Raw genomic sequence first — 15,167 nt, 5'->3', positions numbered from 1 at the left:
TACTTTGTTCATAGTCAAGTTCACTTAGGTCAAGTGGGTTTTTCTATCGTCATCAACAGGAAAGAGAAAATGTTCTTTTAAAAACAGGTAAATGTGGTTGTAAAACCATAAATATTGGCATGAGGAATTGGGGGCAACTGTCATACCAGATACTACATTTAACTTTTTTTTTAAAATAAGATTTTCTGTTGACAGTGTTCCTTTTAATCTTCAAGAAACAGACCTGTTTCTCTTTATAAGACAAAGTAGGAGTCAGAGGCAATACCTTATTTAAATATTCCTCCTGTCGCATCCTTTGGACACGTCGAATAGCTCTATACATCATTTGCTCACGAAATATATTAACATTTTCACGTTCAACAGCTCCCGATCCACCTGATGCCACCAGTACATAGGTGCTCTCATCAGCTCGAGCTCGACCCCGGGCCTGCAGTTTGCAAGAAACATAGGCTTAGAAATCCTGCACAGCCCTTTGCCCGGCCATATTCATGTAACTAAAGATGTTCAGTTAAGAGAATAAGAATCCCTGTGCAGCATATTTGCAGTTAAAGATTATTCACCTGGCTCTTGGATAAACAGCATTCTAATACCCTGGGATGCTTCTGTAGTCCATTAAAGATAAAACACCTAGCAAGTGGGTGTTAAGGAGATATGGTGCTAAAGGGATCATGAGACAAAATCTTTGAAACTCAGAACCTAAGTTTTGCCCAGAAAAACAAACAAACAAAAAGTGTTGCACACACAAACCCCAAATTAGTTCACACATAAAATTCTAGCATTGGCATAGTGGTATTTTGGGATGCAAGTGTTCCTTTGCATGTGTTATTTACCATAGCAAATGCCTTCACAATTCTATATTCTGTTCATTACTTGGACTGTAAACTTTTCTGAGCATGGGTGGTCCTTTGTTATCTATTTGTACTCTGTCTAGCACTCCAGGGCTGGGGCCTCCAGGTTCCGATACAATACAAATAACTAATATTGTCAGTGAATAATTTAGAATTTTTTCCCATTAAAAACCTTTCTCATTTATGTTGGTTGGGTGCTGGGGGTGGGGAAGAATTAGTAAATGAAAGCTCATTAAATCAACAGAAGGGGTGGGTACACTTCTCCTTCTGGAGCCCCTTCTCTAACATGGTACAAGGGAGCAAAGGCCAGCCCTTCACATTTGCTCCGCCTATCCTCCCTCCTATCTTCAGGAAGGGCCACCACAGTTCTTAAATATTGTGAAGAGCTTTGAGTAGGCACTTCACACTGGGTGAATTTCACACTGTTCACAGGCAGAGGATGATGCATGGAATGGCCTTAGTATACAACTGTGCAGAACACCTCTCTGACCACCTTCCTCTTTAGTCTGCAAGGGTCCCAAGATTTGCTCCAAATATGATACGTACAATTCTAAAAAAATCATCATTAGTCTTAAACTGATGTAAAAAACAACCATCAGAGAGCGCATAGCTCCTGTGTATCACCTCCAAACCGCCTCCTGACAGAAAAAAGTTATTTTCGTTTTTAGGCACAACAATGAGAAATGACCTTATTTCAAACCACAACAAAAACACAACCCCAAATACAAATCATATTGAAAAAAAAAAAAAAAGATCCATGTTGTAAACCAACATACCTGCACCATAGCTATTTCATTGGTGACAAGACCATAGCGGATAACTATGTTACACTCTTTGATATCCAGGCCTTCTTCAGCCACAGTAGTAGCAATAAGTAGGTTGACGTTTCCAGCACGAAATTACTAATTATTTCCCTTGGTTCATTCTGTAAAAACAATTTCATGAATTGATTCAATATATTCTTTTTCTGTCATTAACAGCAGCACTGATAGAAAAAAAAAAAAGTCCTGATTTTCAGAGGCGCTGCGAACAATCTGACACTATCGCTGATTTCAACTGGCGTGATGGGGGCTCAGAACCTAAATAACCAGGCCCAAAAGATGTTTTTAATTTCCTTATAAGAATTATAATATTTTAATGTAAAAATTTCCTCTTTAGATAAACAGCATAGTGACTTGGCAATGAAAAAACTGGAGCACTGACCAGACTTTTAGAATAAAACAACCTTGTGTGCAGGGACATGTGACATCTTTTGAAATCTTTCTACATGCTCTGTTCAACTTTAGAATCTAGAGGCTTTCAACGAAAAGCTCTGTTTGCTCTTTCATCATTATACCATATTGCAAAAAATCTTCATATAAACCAGAATCATGTCTCTGAGGGAACAATTCCTAACATATTTTTAAACTGAGAAACCCTGATGTAAATTGGTTCTGTCTAGCATTTAAACCACACTTGTTTTTTATAGTGCTGAAATGATAGTCTCATTGGGAGCTAGAACAGGAATACAAGGGAAAAATTTAGCCAATTAGAACATTCATTTTTGAAATCTGAATAATTTTTGGCTGCAGAAAGTCACAGAGAAAGCACAGTCAACAAACAGAATAGCATGAAGTAAAGCAAACTGAGTGATTCATTGTGAATAATATTCATTGTGAATTTTGGCAATTTCTCATTCAATAATTATCCAGCCCTAGTGTGAAGCATATGGGCCTATGCAAATTAAGTAAACAGCAATACAAGGAACAGACAGAGGTCAATAGCATTACAACTCTTTTCTTTTCAATTTAATACCAAATATGACAATAGGTATTTTTTTTGGTCTCTTAAAATACAATTTTAAAGGATAAATTGTATTTTACAAAAATTAGTTTAATATCCCACTTTGGTGCCAATCTATCTATCTATATCTAGCTATCTATAGATCTATATCTATATCTATATACATAAAGGGCCCAGGTCTGTCCTGCGCAGGCTGCCCCACTGAACTCAAGGGTTTGTACAGATGTAACAAATGACAGAAGTCAGTTCACTGATATCAGTTGGCTTGTACTGAGTGTTAGTCAAGTGGAATTCTGCCCATTATTTGAAAATCTACCTTACTTTTGTGAGCCCAATGCTTTGAAAACAACTGGGGATAGTTCTAACTGCTGTGAGTAGGACCATTAAGTGCTGCTCTCGGTGGTGTTTGCAGGAGGGACCATTAACACAGAGTTCTGGATTCTTCCCTGGAAGAGGTGACATTACAAACACCCAAAGCAGAAAATTCCCAACAATCCCTACTCGTTTGGCCTTTGTAGATCATCTCTTCTAGAGGAACCTTAGGCCTTGTCTTCATTGACACAAAGGTATTTTGTTATGAGATAACTAATGCATGATAGAATTTTAGAGTGAGATAATGAAGAGAAGACCAGGCACTTGGAATTTACACCAGGAGGTAGCAGGATCAGCACTATACCTTCCGCCGTACTTGGCGGAAGGTATAGTGCCTTGTCTCCACTATGTTTGTACTGCATGATAGCTAATGGAGTGTTAGTTGTAACATGGTAAAAATACCCCTTGTCAGTGAAGAGATAGCTCAGAATTCTGATCTCAGGACTCAGCTGATAAGTGAGGGCAGGATGGCCCAGTTTTCAACAAATGTATTTTAAAATATGAATAGCACTTAGTACTTATGTAATGCTTTTCAATTAGGCCTCTCAAAGTGCTTTACAAAAGGTGGCTCTGAGTGCCTCCCACTCTTCAGATGGAGAAATGAGACACAAAGCAGGTAGGTGACTTGAACAAGATCGCACAAAGTCAGACACAGATGTGGGACTAGAATTCAGGTCTCCTGACTCCCAGTCTTCTGCTCTAACATTAAGACAAGCTGCCTCCTTTATATATAAACACATTTTAACACCACTCCTTTAATTACATTTTCTATTAGAGTTACCTGAGTCATGGGTTTAAATTCACTGTTATGCCCAGCTCCAATAAGGTAGTGAGCTTTAATTCCCACTTCTTCAATTTTGTGTTGTCCTTAATCCACTGAAAAAGGGCAAATGCACTTTGCCGAGTCTTTGTGAAGTAATTCCTCTAGCTTCATCAGTCTTTGTAAACTCCTCCATTAAGGTGTTTCGCAACTGTGTCAGCTTCTCATTTTCATATTCTGGCTTTCTAGCCAACTCTTTCAGCTGTTTCTTTTTTGCTGTAAAAATAAAATAAAATCAACAAGATGCCATCATGTAAATAAATGCTCTAGGAAAGCAAAAAAAGCAGAATGAATTTATATTTCTCCCATACAAAGCTGATTCACACCACAGTATCAAAGGCTGCGACATAGCAATTTACTTTACAAACTACTTTACCGTTACAACATTTTTGGGATCTCAGGTATAAACATACTTTAGGTCCTTATACTAATCTACCAAACAGCTTGAGAAGTGTTGGCAGGCTTTATATTAAAAATCCCTACATTAACGCACACCGGACCTTACAACTGAAGTGCATTTTGGGGTGGTGGCTTTGAGAGGACAGAGGCCAGGCCCATTGAGGCACCCTTGTAAGGATGCCCCGCACTGACAATTTCCATTGCATGTAAGAAGCACCAGGTTTGGGCTTATTGTCTGAAAAAAACATTATACGTTCAGTGCCTTACAGAGGAATGGCCTTAGACACGTCATTACATGATATGTTTGCCACAGCATGGGAGGAGAATATAGTGAACTCCATCACACATAATGTGCTTTTTTTAGGGAATGAGACTTATTAATATGATCTTAGAATGTAATCAAATATTGGAGGTGTGACAAGTTTCTTTAGGCACTCTAATTAGTTAAAAAAATTACACATTGAAATCCACAGTAAGGACCACCTCCCATAGGCAATCCCCTGTCTTAAACAACAGAGAAAAATTAATGTAAAAATTAATTTCCTTCCCAGTGTCACTAATGCCACCTTCAGTAATACAATGGAATAGATTTTTTAATTTACTATTCCCTCATTAGGGAACAGTATTTCGTTCACTTCTGGCAATGAAAAACAGGCTAGTCTACTAAGCTTTATTTTCTGAGCTGTTTAACTTTCTAGTTCTCAGGTATCAACCCGATGTTGACATGTTCAGGCTGCAAACATCTGAAGGGATTTCCTTTAAATATAAATCTTCCTCCATTGGAAGTTGAAAAAAATATATATATCAAACATTTCTACTGTGACTGTTGTGCCTATCATCTCTTTGAGGCTTATGTACAATAACACGTTATCTATATTCTGTACGGACCAGGTATATTTAAGATGCTATTAAATATTTTACAATAAATCTTTATAATAAGTTTGGCTTTGCAGCGTGGTTTCACAAAACCTAAATTTCATGGCCTAATTTGACGGGGCCCTTTCTCTTTAGAACATCCCCCAGGTTTCCAGTATGCTTTATCTTTAGTAAAAAGCCATTTCTATTAGGAAGCTATTTTTCCTGGCTCTCAATGATGTGTGCATATGTGGTGGTGGCGGCACAGACGGGTTGTATTTATAGCAACAAAGAACCTAACACACACTTCTAAATTCTAGAAGGCAACTAGGATTTAGTCCAAATTATCAATTGGTCTGATCCTGTTCCCATTGAGGTCTATGGTAATTTATATTAACAATAACCAGAACTTTCTCCTCTGAACGAAAAGTAAAAATATGGTGTGTGGTTTTTTCGGTACACACAGGGTTTGAATTCAAAGAGCCATAACAAATCAGAAGTATAGTTTGCCTTAATTATTGCACTAAAAAATGTTAGTCTAGCTGCAATAGGCCGAGACTACCAAACAGCTATCCACATGATAGAACCACTCCTACAATTAGCAGTCACAGTTGGTCTTGTTGGCAGCCTGAGAAGAAGGGCAGAGGATTTAATGATCATGTTTGAAGAACTTCACATAGGCCATCAAACAACCATTTGACAGCAAAAAGTTTCAGTCATCAGCCTAGACTAGATTCACACCAGTGACCTAAACATGAGAGATTGTGCTTCTCACAATTATGAATCCCCAGAAACATCAAGTACCTGACAGACTCTGGTTAACGTGTGGTAAATGATCTCCTGAGCTTGTATCAGAAATATGAAAAATCTTGAATATGAGAATATTCTTTTGTACAATGGACTATATACCATTAGACATGAAAATATCATATGATGCTGACAGAGTGTTTAATATATTTTATACAGTATACTGTGACATACAAACTCTATAGAACTGAACGCCATAGAAGTGTGTATGAACTAATAAGTACCAATGCAAATCATATATTACAATGTCAGCAGTGTATACTAGTCGGCTGCATGGATTTCAGATTTGACTAAGTATCATCGTATATTTCATGCTTACCGTAAAATAACTTTATCAGAAACGTATCTGTTTCATCTAGTTTTGATGCTATTGGTTCATCATCATCTTCATCTACTGTTGTTTTCTTGCTTTTCTCCTCCTTATAGAAGTTATTGAGGTGGTTGTATGCATCAATCATTCGGATAGTGTCATTAATTTGCAGGGCATCATTATATTTCTTTAAATGCTCTGCACAAACACGTTCTTTACGGTTTTCTTCTTTTGCAGCTAAAAACAGAACATATATATACAAATCTGTATCTGTGTCTGTTTGCATGGCTGCCCACACAGATGGCTCAAACACCCCTCAAAGTCCAAAGTCATGATGCATTTATGTTGAAGTATTTTTAATACCTTTTTTCTCCTCTTTAACCGCCCATTGTTCATAGGGCTGAGTTCCAAATTCAAATGTTGGGTTGAGGTGACAATAATTTTGAATTTCTGTCATGATTTCTGTAATTTTCTCTCTAAAGGGATCCTAAAAGCACATGGATAAAAAATAATTAAACTTACAATAGTTATTCTGCTAGCAACAAAAACGGACTGACCTTTTCAGTTTAATATTATCTACAGGAAATTCCTTAAACAAAAATTTGTTTCAGAAAACAATTAAGGTTGCTGAAGGTACTTGCTTATCTAAACACTTAAAGCCAAGGAAATTAATAGCTAAGGATATCATAAATATTATACTGTCCACATAATACATTTCTAATGAGTATAAAGTAATGCAAATTTCCTCACAACACAAACTTAACTATGACCCCACATTAATACTATTCTTTCTGTTTTCTCAAAAATATAAGAGCAACCCAAAGCCCTTTTGAAAAGGAAGAAAAATTTTACATTCAGCTTGATATTCATCTACAGAAATACAGTGTGTCATTAATTTCAACATATATACATTTTGTTTCTTTTTCTAAAGAGTTCATTTATTGTTGGATGAGTAGAAATACTGTGGATCACTATCAACCTGTAGGGCAATAGCGTTGGCCTAAGAAACCTTGACTCCAATCAATACCTCTTTCAAGATGAATGTACTTTACTGCTTAGATTTTGCAAAAACAAAACATCATACCCTTCTTTTGTCATCTGCAATCACAAACTTCTTATATGGTTCCTTCACCTGATCTTTCAGTTGGGAGACATGTTCTTCAACAGTCATGAGTCTAGATGCATCAAGATTAGCACAAATCTGGAAGAAGGAAGATTTTTGTTTTACTTTTCATATATTTTATGAGTTATTCTACATAAACAGTTGGATGAGTATATTGTGCATTCTTTATTTATATACATGTTTTAACATGGTATCTGATCTAATTTAAGTTCTTCCTTAAAAAGACAGTGTGCACATCCTATGTATCCTATATAGGTCTGCAAAATGTAAAGAAGTGTGGGAAAAGCATCTGAGATAAGCTAATGAAACCACATTGTAAATTAAAGATGAGCCTTCCTGTACAGAGGAAATAAACAAAAAGCAAACAAATGTAACTGTCAGCTTAATTGCAAAATGGGAATTTGAGATGAGAAAAAAAAAGTACATCAAGATTTAGACATGAAAAACCTAGATCAAAAAGACTTTGGATACATGTAGGATAATAAAGTGGAATATAGGAAATTGGGTTTCAGAGAGTAATTATAAAAGTAAGAGCTGAACCTGGACCTTTTTGGAACATGAAGCATGTAGACATTTGCCTGTTAGCTACACAGATTGAGAGATTGTTTCACTTTTGATATTTTCAGTAAGAAAATATTTTCTATTATATTAATCTCAGTGATGATAAAGGGAAACATTTATACCTTCATCAATGTACAAAACAAAAGGTATATGACATCAGCAGTAGCAATCTATTTGCAAGAGTCTAGAAATCTGAATTGCAACATTTCTTCATAAAAAATTAAACCAAAAACAAACATCCTATTTACTAAGTTTTCAATACAGATGTTGAAAATGTTGAAGCTCTAAAATGTCAGCAGCTCTAAAAAACACATCTAATAAACAACATGTTCCTGCAGGACACGAGAGTACTCCACAACTTCCAGAGCACTGATGAGATTTGTAGGTTTCTAATAATAAAGTGTAGCCAATCTTATCTATTTACCAGATCCTGCAAATCCTTACTCATGCGAATGATTTCACTAACTTAAAGGGACAACTTACTTACAAGGTTTACAGAATGAGGCTTATGTACCCACCAAAAATGAGGGGATTCATTTACAGCAAAATACTGACTTCAGTAGGAATTTTGCTTGAATAAGATAATATTCTCTTGGTGATTTGCAACTTTAAGGGCTACTTACTTTCAGAATATGTTCTTCAGCTTTCTGAGGAGTTCTTGCCCCTCCTACACCAGGTGAAGCAGTTAGTCCCAGGATCTGAGGCTGTGAAATCAGGGTTTGTTTTTTTTCTGAATCTATTGTTTTTCATCTTTTCTTTTAAATAACGTCTCATTATATTGTTATAGACGGCTTCCTTCTGGGTATGATGGCATTCATCAATAACAATGAGAGAAAAGTCTGGAAAACACACCCAGTACAAATGGTTAAGATTCCTTTAACTACAGTACTTGAGTAAATCAGTCCTCTTATAGCAGAGGATACTATGCCACTAATGAAGAGGAACCCTGTAAATCTGTTTGGGATCTAAAATGTATCTGCTTTAAAAGAAAGTAAATTCATGCAATATCCCTGGAGGGTTGTGTTTATGTATGTGTATGTATTGCAATGTGCTTTGAAATCTGTTTGAAACAGCACTATTAAAGTGCAAAGTATTTTTTACATTATATTAGCTGCCTTTTGTTGTTGCAAGAATGCACCCCAGAAACACACTTTTTTAACTGTGTATTCAACAACTGTGCTTTATTATTTATTTATGGGAGCACCTATGATGTGTTAAATGCTTTCCAGACATTCAGGAATGGATGGTCTTGCCCAAGAAGCTCACAGTCTAAGTCAGTGGTCCCTAAACACGGTGCCTGCGGGCGCCATGGTGCCTGCCAGGGCATTTATGCGTGCCCGCCTAGTGCCTAGCAGGGGAGAGAAGCCAGGGTCCCCGTGCCTGCTGGGGACAGAGTACTCCGGGGCTGCAGGTGTTCTCGGTCCTGGCAGGCGCGAGGCTGTGGCTTCTCTCCGGCTTCTCCGGGGCTGCAGGCACCAGTGTTCTCTGTCTCCGCAGGCGCAGGGCCCGCCTAGTGCCCAGCATGGGAGAGAAGCTGGGGCCCGTGCCTGCTGGGGACAGAGAACTCCAGGGCTGAAGGCTTCATTCTATGTTAAAGTAAGAATAATAAATATATTTGGACCAGCAGTTCAACAATGTTTTTACTTTTTTAAATAATAAGATGAAAACTGTTTTATGATATTTATTTTGTAAAAATTCCTTAATTTTTCTTACAGGTAGATAAAAAAGAGCAAATTCAGATGGTAAGGTTAAAGAGTAATTGCCGAATAATTTAATAATAATTAATTTTTACATGTTAAATTACCCTTTTTATCCTATGGATTCATATTATGTAGTATTAAATATGATGTTTTTCACATTATTTTAATGTACAAATACAAAATAAGCCTTGAAAAAAATTGCTGGCGCCCGCCACACTCTTCTGAAAACATGAATGTGCTACTGGCCACAAAAAGGTGGGAACCACTGGTCTAAGTAGACAGAGATTTTTTTCCCTTAAGAAAGAAAGAAAAAAGATGAGGATGAGGGCAAGCTATGTATAGAAGAGATACACAAAAGCCACTGGAAGAATACAGAAATGTAAGTTACTGTATCATCACCACTGTATTGTAACTGGGAAACTGAGGATAATGAAAAAGAAATGAGTACTTGTAGCACCTTAGAGACTAACAAATTTATTTGAGCATAAGCATTTGTGGGCTACAGCCCACTTCATCGGATGCATGTAGTGGAAAATACAGTAGGAAGATATATATATACACACAGAGAACATGAAACCATGGGTGTTATCATATACATTATAAGGAGAGTGATCAGTTAAGGTGAGCTATTATCAGCAGGAGAGAAAAAACTGTTTGTAGTGGTAAGGAAAATGGCCCATTTCCAGCAATTGACAAGGAGATGTGAGGAACTGTAGGGGGGCGGGAAATAAACATGGGGAAATAGTTTTACTTTGTGTAATGGCCCATCCACTCCCAGTCTTTATTCAAGCCTAATTTGATGGTGTCCACTTTGCAAATTAATTCCAATTCAGCAGTCTCTCGTTGGAGTCTGGTTTTGGGAGTGGATGCGCCATTACACAAAGTAAAACTGTCCCAAAGTATTCCAGGATTATTGCTATAGTACCAGCAGGTTCTCAGAGTCTCCTGAATTGGATTCTTATAACACCTATTTTGCCCTTCCACTTGGAACCTGTATATTTTGGAGGGCATTACTGTTGTTATTCAGAGGGGCCTAGCGTACCAGAATAGGTGCACTTTCGCTATGGAAATGGGACACATGACTTGCAGGCTACATGTGGCAGGATTCACAACTTGGGTGAAATCATGGCCCTACTGAAGTCAATGGAATCAGGCGCACACGCTGCAGCTCCACTGCTGGTCTATTGCTGGGAAATACGAGAATTCCTTCCCATTCCCCATACAGATCCCTTTATTAATTTGGCAAGTAGTTTACTTCTGTGGACCTTAGTTTCTCCAACAATGGGATATTATTTTAGTTGCCAACCTCACAGAGTTGTGGTGTGTGTGTGTGTGTGTGTGTGTGTGTAAAGGAATATAACAGCTAAGGACTCAAGTACAATTCAGCTTGGAAAAGTGACTATGTAAAAATGATATCTTACTACTCAACAAAATGGTTCCTATTCTGTATTCAGTCATATCTACTTAACTAAAATAAAGTTCTTACTGCTTTTCTGTCCATCATTGCTATTGGATTAACACAGTTAAAATTGCATCAGCTGGATTCTATTCCCTTTTGCTTCATCCACAGAATTGTTTACTAGATTCCAGTCAGTTCACTTTGGCAAACACAATGAAGGGAATGGAGATGCAAAGGTATCATTCTGTCTAATTTGGCTGCCAAAATTTTTATTCCTGGTGATGATGCACAAGAGGGCAAGAATTCATCTTGACTCTCACAGCCCAGGTTGAGTTTGCGAGGCTAACAATTAGAAAAACAGCAGTGAGAAACAACGAGCATGGAACCCAACCATGCCTTTTTCACAATGACACTTTCCGGAGAGGAATCACACGTTAAGTCCCCCAAAGAAAATCTAGGGTGAAAAACTTGCCTGATAACTGGACACCTTCTTCATCATCTTCTGTGGTTGCATTCAGCAGTGAATTCTCAAGGATCTGGGCAGTACTGATAATGACATCATTCTTTCTTACAACTTCAGGAAATGAGATTTTCAGCTGAGAATCACCACTTAATCCAGTAACCCTATACCGATGCTTTAGGAATGGATTGAACTCTTTTCTGAAATGCTGCTCCACTAATGGTACCTGAATAAAAGTTTCCAGAGAAGAATTTGAAGTACACAAGACATGCAAAATTAATTCTATTAAATGCATCTCACACATCAAATGATTGTTAGCTAACAAACTTTCATTCTGTGTAAACCAGTATTTATTCTATAACAGCATTCCCTGCCCTTTTATATAAGCCTGTCGCACCGGATACACTCAGACCTTTATTACATATTTTGGGGTAAATTTCTTCTCTAAGCACACAAAATACCCATTGGCGTTAATTGAATATAGAGTACATGCACTGTGAGGAGAATATACCCCAATCTAGACAGAATTATTAATGCCTGTAATACTATAGACCTTGGGTATTTTGTGCTACAGCGACAGTGGAAATGCCCAATGGCAAAGTACTGTACTAAGGACTGTACTGTATTTTTATGAGAGTGCGTTTACTGGATTTTTACATCAAGAATGAAAAATCTTCTAAAGGTTTCATTAATTAGTTATTTAGGGGCATGTCCCCCACCCCAAGCCTGAAATAATGTGGTAAAATATCTATCCACCAACATTTTTAATACAGATATGTATATTAAACTCTAGAGAAATATTTTAACAAATAGATCTTAAAGACACACCGACAATTTAAATATTTTTAAGTTAAGTGTATAGGCTATACTATTTGTTTATTTACACAATTCTAATGGAATAGAAATATTTGTATAGTATTTTAAAATTTCAGTGAGAACAGTTTTAATTTATACATTCCATTGTAGTGCTGTAAACTTAAACTTGTTCTTCCTCAACAGAACCACTCAGAAAAACTGGCTAAAAAATTGCTACAAAGAAAAGTGAAACCAGGAGATGGCCTTCACTATCAAACTCAGGTATAAAAATATCATAATAATGAAACATACATTTTGATTTTTTTTAAATAATATTTTCAGTTTTCATCTAAACTGTTCTTAGTAACATAGATAATGGCATTTTTTTTCTCTATATAATTGATAGGGCAGATGAGCTTCTCAGTTGTACTGATGTAAATGGGAGTCCTTTGGATTTACACCAGCGTAATGAAGATCAGAATCTGGATCAGTGCCCTCTTAAACATAGCTTGATTCAAAGAGTTTATTGGCATAATGATTTGTGCTTAATTTAAAAGATCAATATTAACATGGTATACACGCCCCTGCCTCAGCTCAGGGACTGGACTAGATGATTTCTCGAAGTCCCTTCCAGCCCCACATTTCTGATAATGCAAAAAGCTTTAATCTGCTATTCCTGTGATAATGGCACAGGATACCTTATTCACAAGTACTATAACTTTTCCAGGCTCTGATGCTCTTTTCTTCTTATCCAAATGCTCTTTGGTAATATAAACAGCCACTCTGGTTTTACCACTGCCTGTAGGGAGACATATTATAACGTTCTCCCCATTCAGTGCTGGTTTCGCGACCTCCAACTGGTAATCTCTGAGAATCAGCTCTGGTTCAGGGGAAGCTCTTTTGTCCATATTGTCCTCATCTAAGAGGATGGAAAAATACAATGGTCAAACAAAGAAAATCACCAGCAGGTTCTACAATAACATGGGAAAAGTTTAAATATAATACAAATTTAAATGACATATGTTTTCTGAGTAAAATGAAGGCCTCTCCACATAACTGCTTTTGTCTTCTGCAAATCTGAACAGTTTCCCTTATACTAACAGAAAAATCTGGCGTAGATACCTGGACATGTCCAAAAGTTTTACTTCAATTCATCTAAGGAACTTCTTGGTTTGAAAAGCAGCCCAGTCAGAGGTTTGTTCAGAATAAACATAATCAGGAAATAGGCAAAGCTAGTTATATGTGTTAATTTATTACTTAACATCTATAGAGCCAAATCCTCCAACACGAATAGGGGCAGTGGAAGTAAGTCCTTGAATGCTGTGAGCTAGTATAGTTCTATTGATGGATGTTAAAGGAAACAATCTCTGCTTACCATAGGGCTCAGTGAGGACTGTGTCTGTCTAAGCATGAAGCAATGGTTTTCGATGCATGATCCACAAATTGAGAATCCACCACCAAAACCACTGTGTGAGGAGGGAGATGCTAAAGGCAGCCCAGGGGTGGTAGTAGCCTTTGTACAGCTCTACTGCTCTGTATTCAGTCATCTGCCACTGAATCCCCCCCTCACAAATCCCATTTATTTGGGCTTTGTGCGGGACCAAGGATTTGGTCCATAATAAGTAGTCAAGATTCTGGAAATCTGTGTCTCCTGAAATACTCCTAACCTTTCACTGATATGTAAAATCCAACATGAATTACATTACTGCCATGCCTTCACTGCTGTTACCCATGCTAACTAGATTAAAACTAGCACAGGTATGCTTCCCCATGCTACAACCCCATCTTCACTTGCCTCCAAAGGGTATGTCTATAGTGCAGTCTGAGGTGTGACTGCAGCACAGGCAGGCATATCCATGAAAGCATGGCTGAAAAGAGTAGAATAGATGCAGCAGCAAGGGCTAGAAATGCAAATATGGTGCAACCACACCTCAGTTTGCAGCGTAGACATAATCTGAGTGACATTATGGGCTCAATGCTAATCTCACAGCACAAAGACAGCAGGAACAGGATCAAGCCCTGAGTTGATCTGTATTAACTTCCTGCATTTTAAAAGGCAGAACTTATTTCTACACTATTGTATATACATACATTTAAAAGTTATTTTATTTTCAACCATATTTTTATAGAATTCTCTGTATATGTTCTCAAAGTGCTTACATTCCACAGCAAAGATAAAGACACTATTTCACTAGACAAAAAACAAACCCCAACCCCCGCGCTCATTGTCTGATGAGATCACTAGATGAAGAATCGCAGGACTTTTAACGTCACTGTTACTTATTTTGTGTATAATGTGTCCCATTTTTTTGTATCTGATTCCATTAAATAAAACTAAACTAACAGAATTTAATGAACCTTGAGAAAAGACTGCTGATGGAAACATCCGGGTTCCATTTCTAAGTGTTTTTCGCTTGTTTTATCTTTTAGTCTGAGTGCAGTACTATCTGAACAAAGGAAAATTCACACCAGAGAGTGCTTGGCAGTAGTCATCTAACTACTACTGCTCCGTTTTGAGGAAGTGCATTTGTTTGCTTTCTGCTTGGCTAAATCCAATAGATTATTCATATTGAAACTAGCACTGTATCACCTGTCTGTTTGGTTAACTTTCAAGGTCTTGAAATCCTCAACCAGTCTAACCGCTTTAGGAAAATACTTCTCTTTCTTCTGTATCTTTTTTCCTCTCTTTTGATAAACATATAGATTTAATTTTTCTTTTTAAAGAATGTCCTTTATGCTATGTACTTTTCTCTCAGTTAGCTGTTTCCCTGAAAGGCTCATATGAATTGCTGTGCTGGGTCTACTCACACGATCAGTATTCCTTACTTTGCATCTTTTCCTAACCTCCTTTTTTTTTCTTAAGAAAAATGATCTTCGAATATCAAACTGCCATCAAACTTAAGTGAAGGATAAAAACTTCACTACAGTAAAACATT

General features: G+C 37.2%; 1 protein-coding gene across 1 annotated transcript in view; it reads right to left on the bottom strand.

The window, feature by feature from the left end:
* Positions 1-15,167, bottom strand: part of IFIH1 (interferon induced with helicase C domain 1) — a 36,642-nt gene that overhangs the window by 3,612 nt on the left and 17,863 nt on the right. The window contains 13 exon segments of the mRNA XM_030580132.1: positions 266-427; positions 1,625-1,749; positions 1,752-1,773; positions 3,784-3,863; positions 3,866-3,919; positions 3,922-4,038; positions 6,203-6,430; positions 6,557-6,680; positions 7,278-7,394; positions 8,501-8,591; positions 8,593-8,716; positions 11,449-11,662; positions 12,930-13,150. Of these exon segments, the coding sequence (XP_030435992.1) occupies positions 266-427; positions 1,625-1,749; positions 1,752-1,773; positions 3,784-3,863; positions 3,866-3,919; positions 3,922-4,038; positions 6,203-6,430; positions 6,557-6,680; positions 7,278-7,394; positions 8,501-8,591; positions 8,593-8,716; positions 11,449-11,662; positions 12,930-13,150 (1,679 nt within the window).

Source organism: Gopherus evgoodei, chromosome 11 (genome assembly GCF_007399415.2).
Source record: "Gopherus evgoodei ecotype Sinaloan lineage chromosome 11, rGopEvg1_v1.p, whole genome shotgun sequence".
NCBI lineage: Eukaryota > Metazoa > Chordata > Testudines > Testudinidae > Gopherus > Gopherus evgoodei.
The sequence above is the reverse complement of the archived record's forward strand: the minus strand, read 5'-3'. Positions and strand labels throughout refer to the sequence as shown.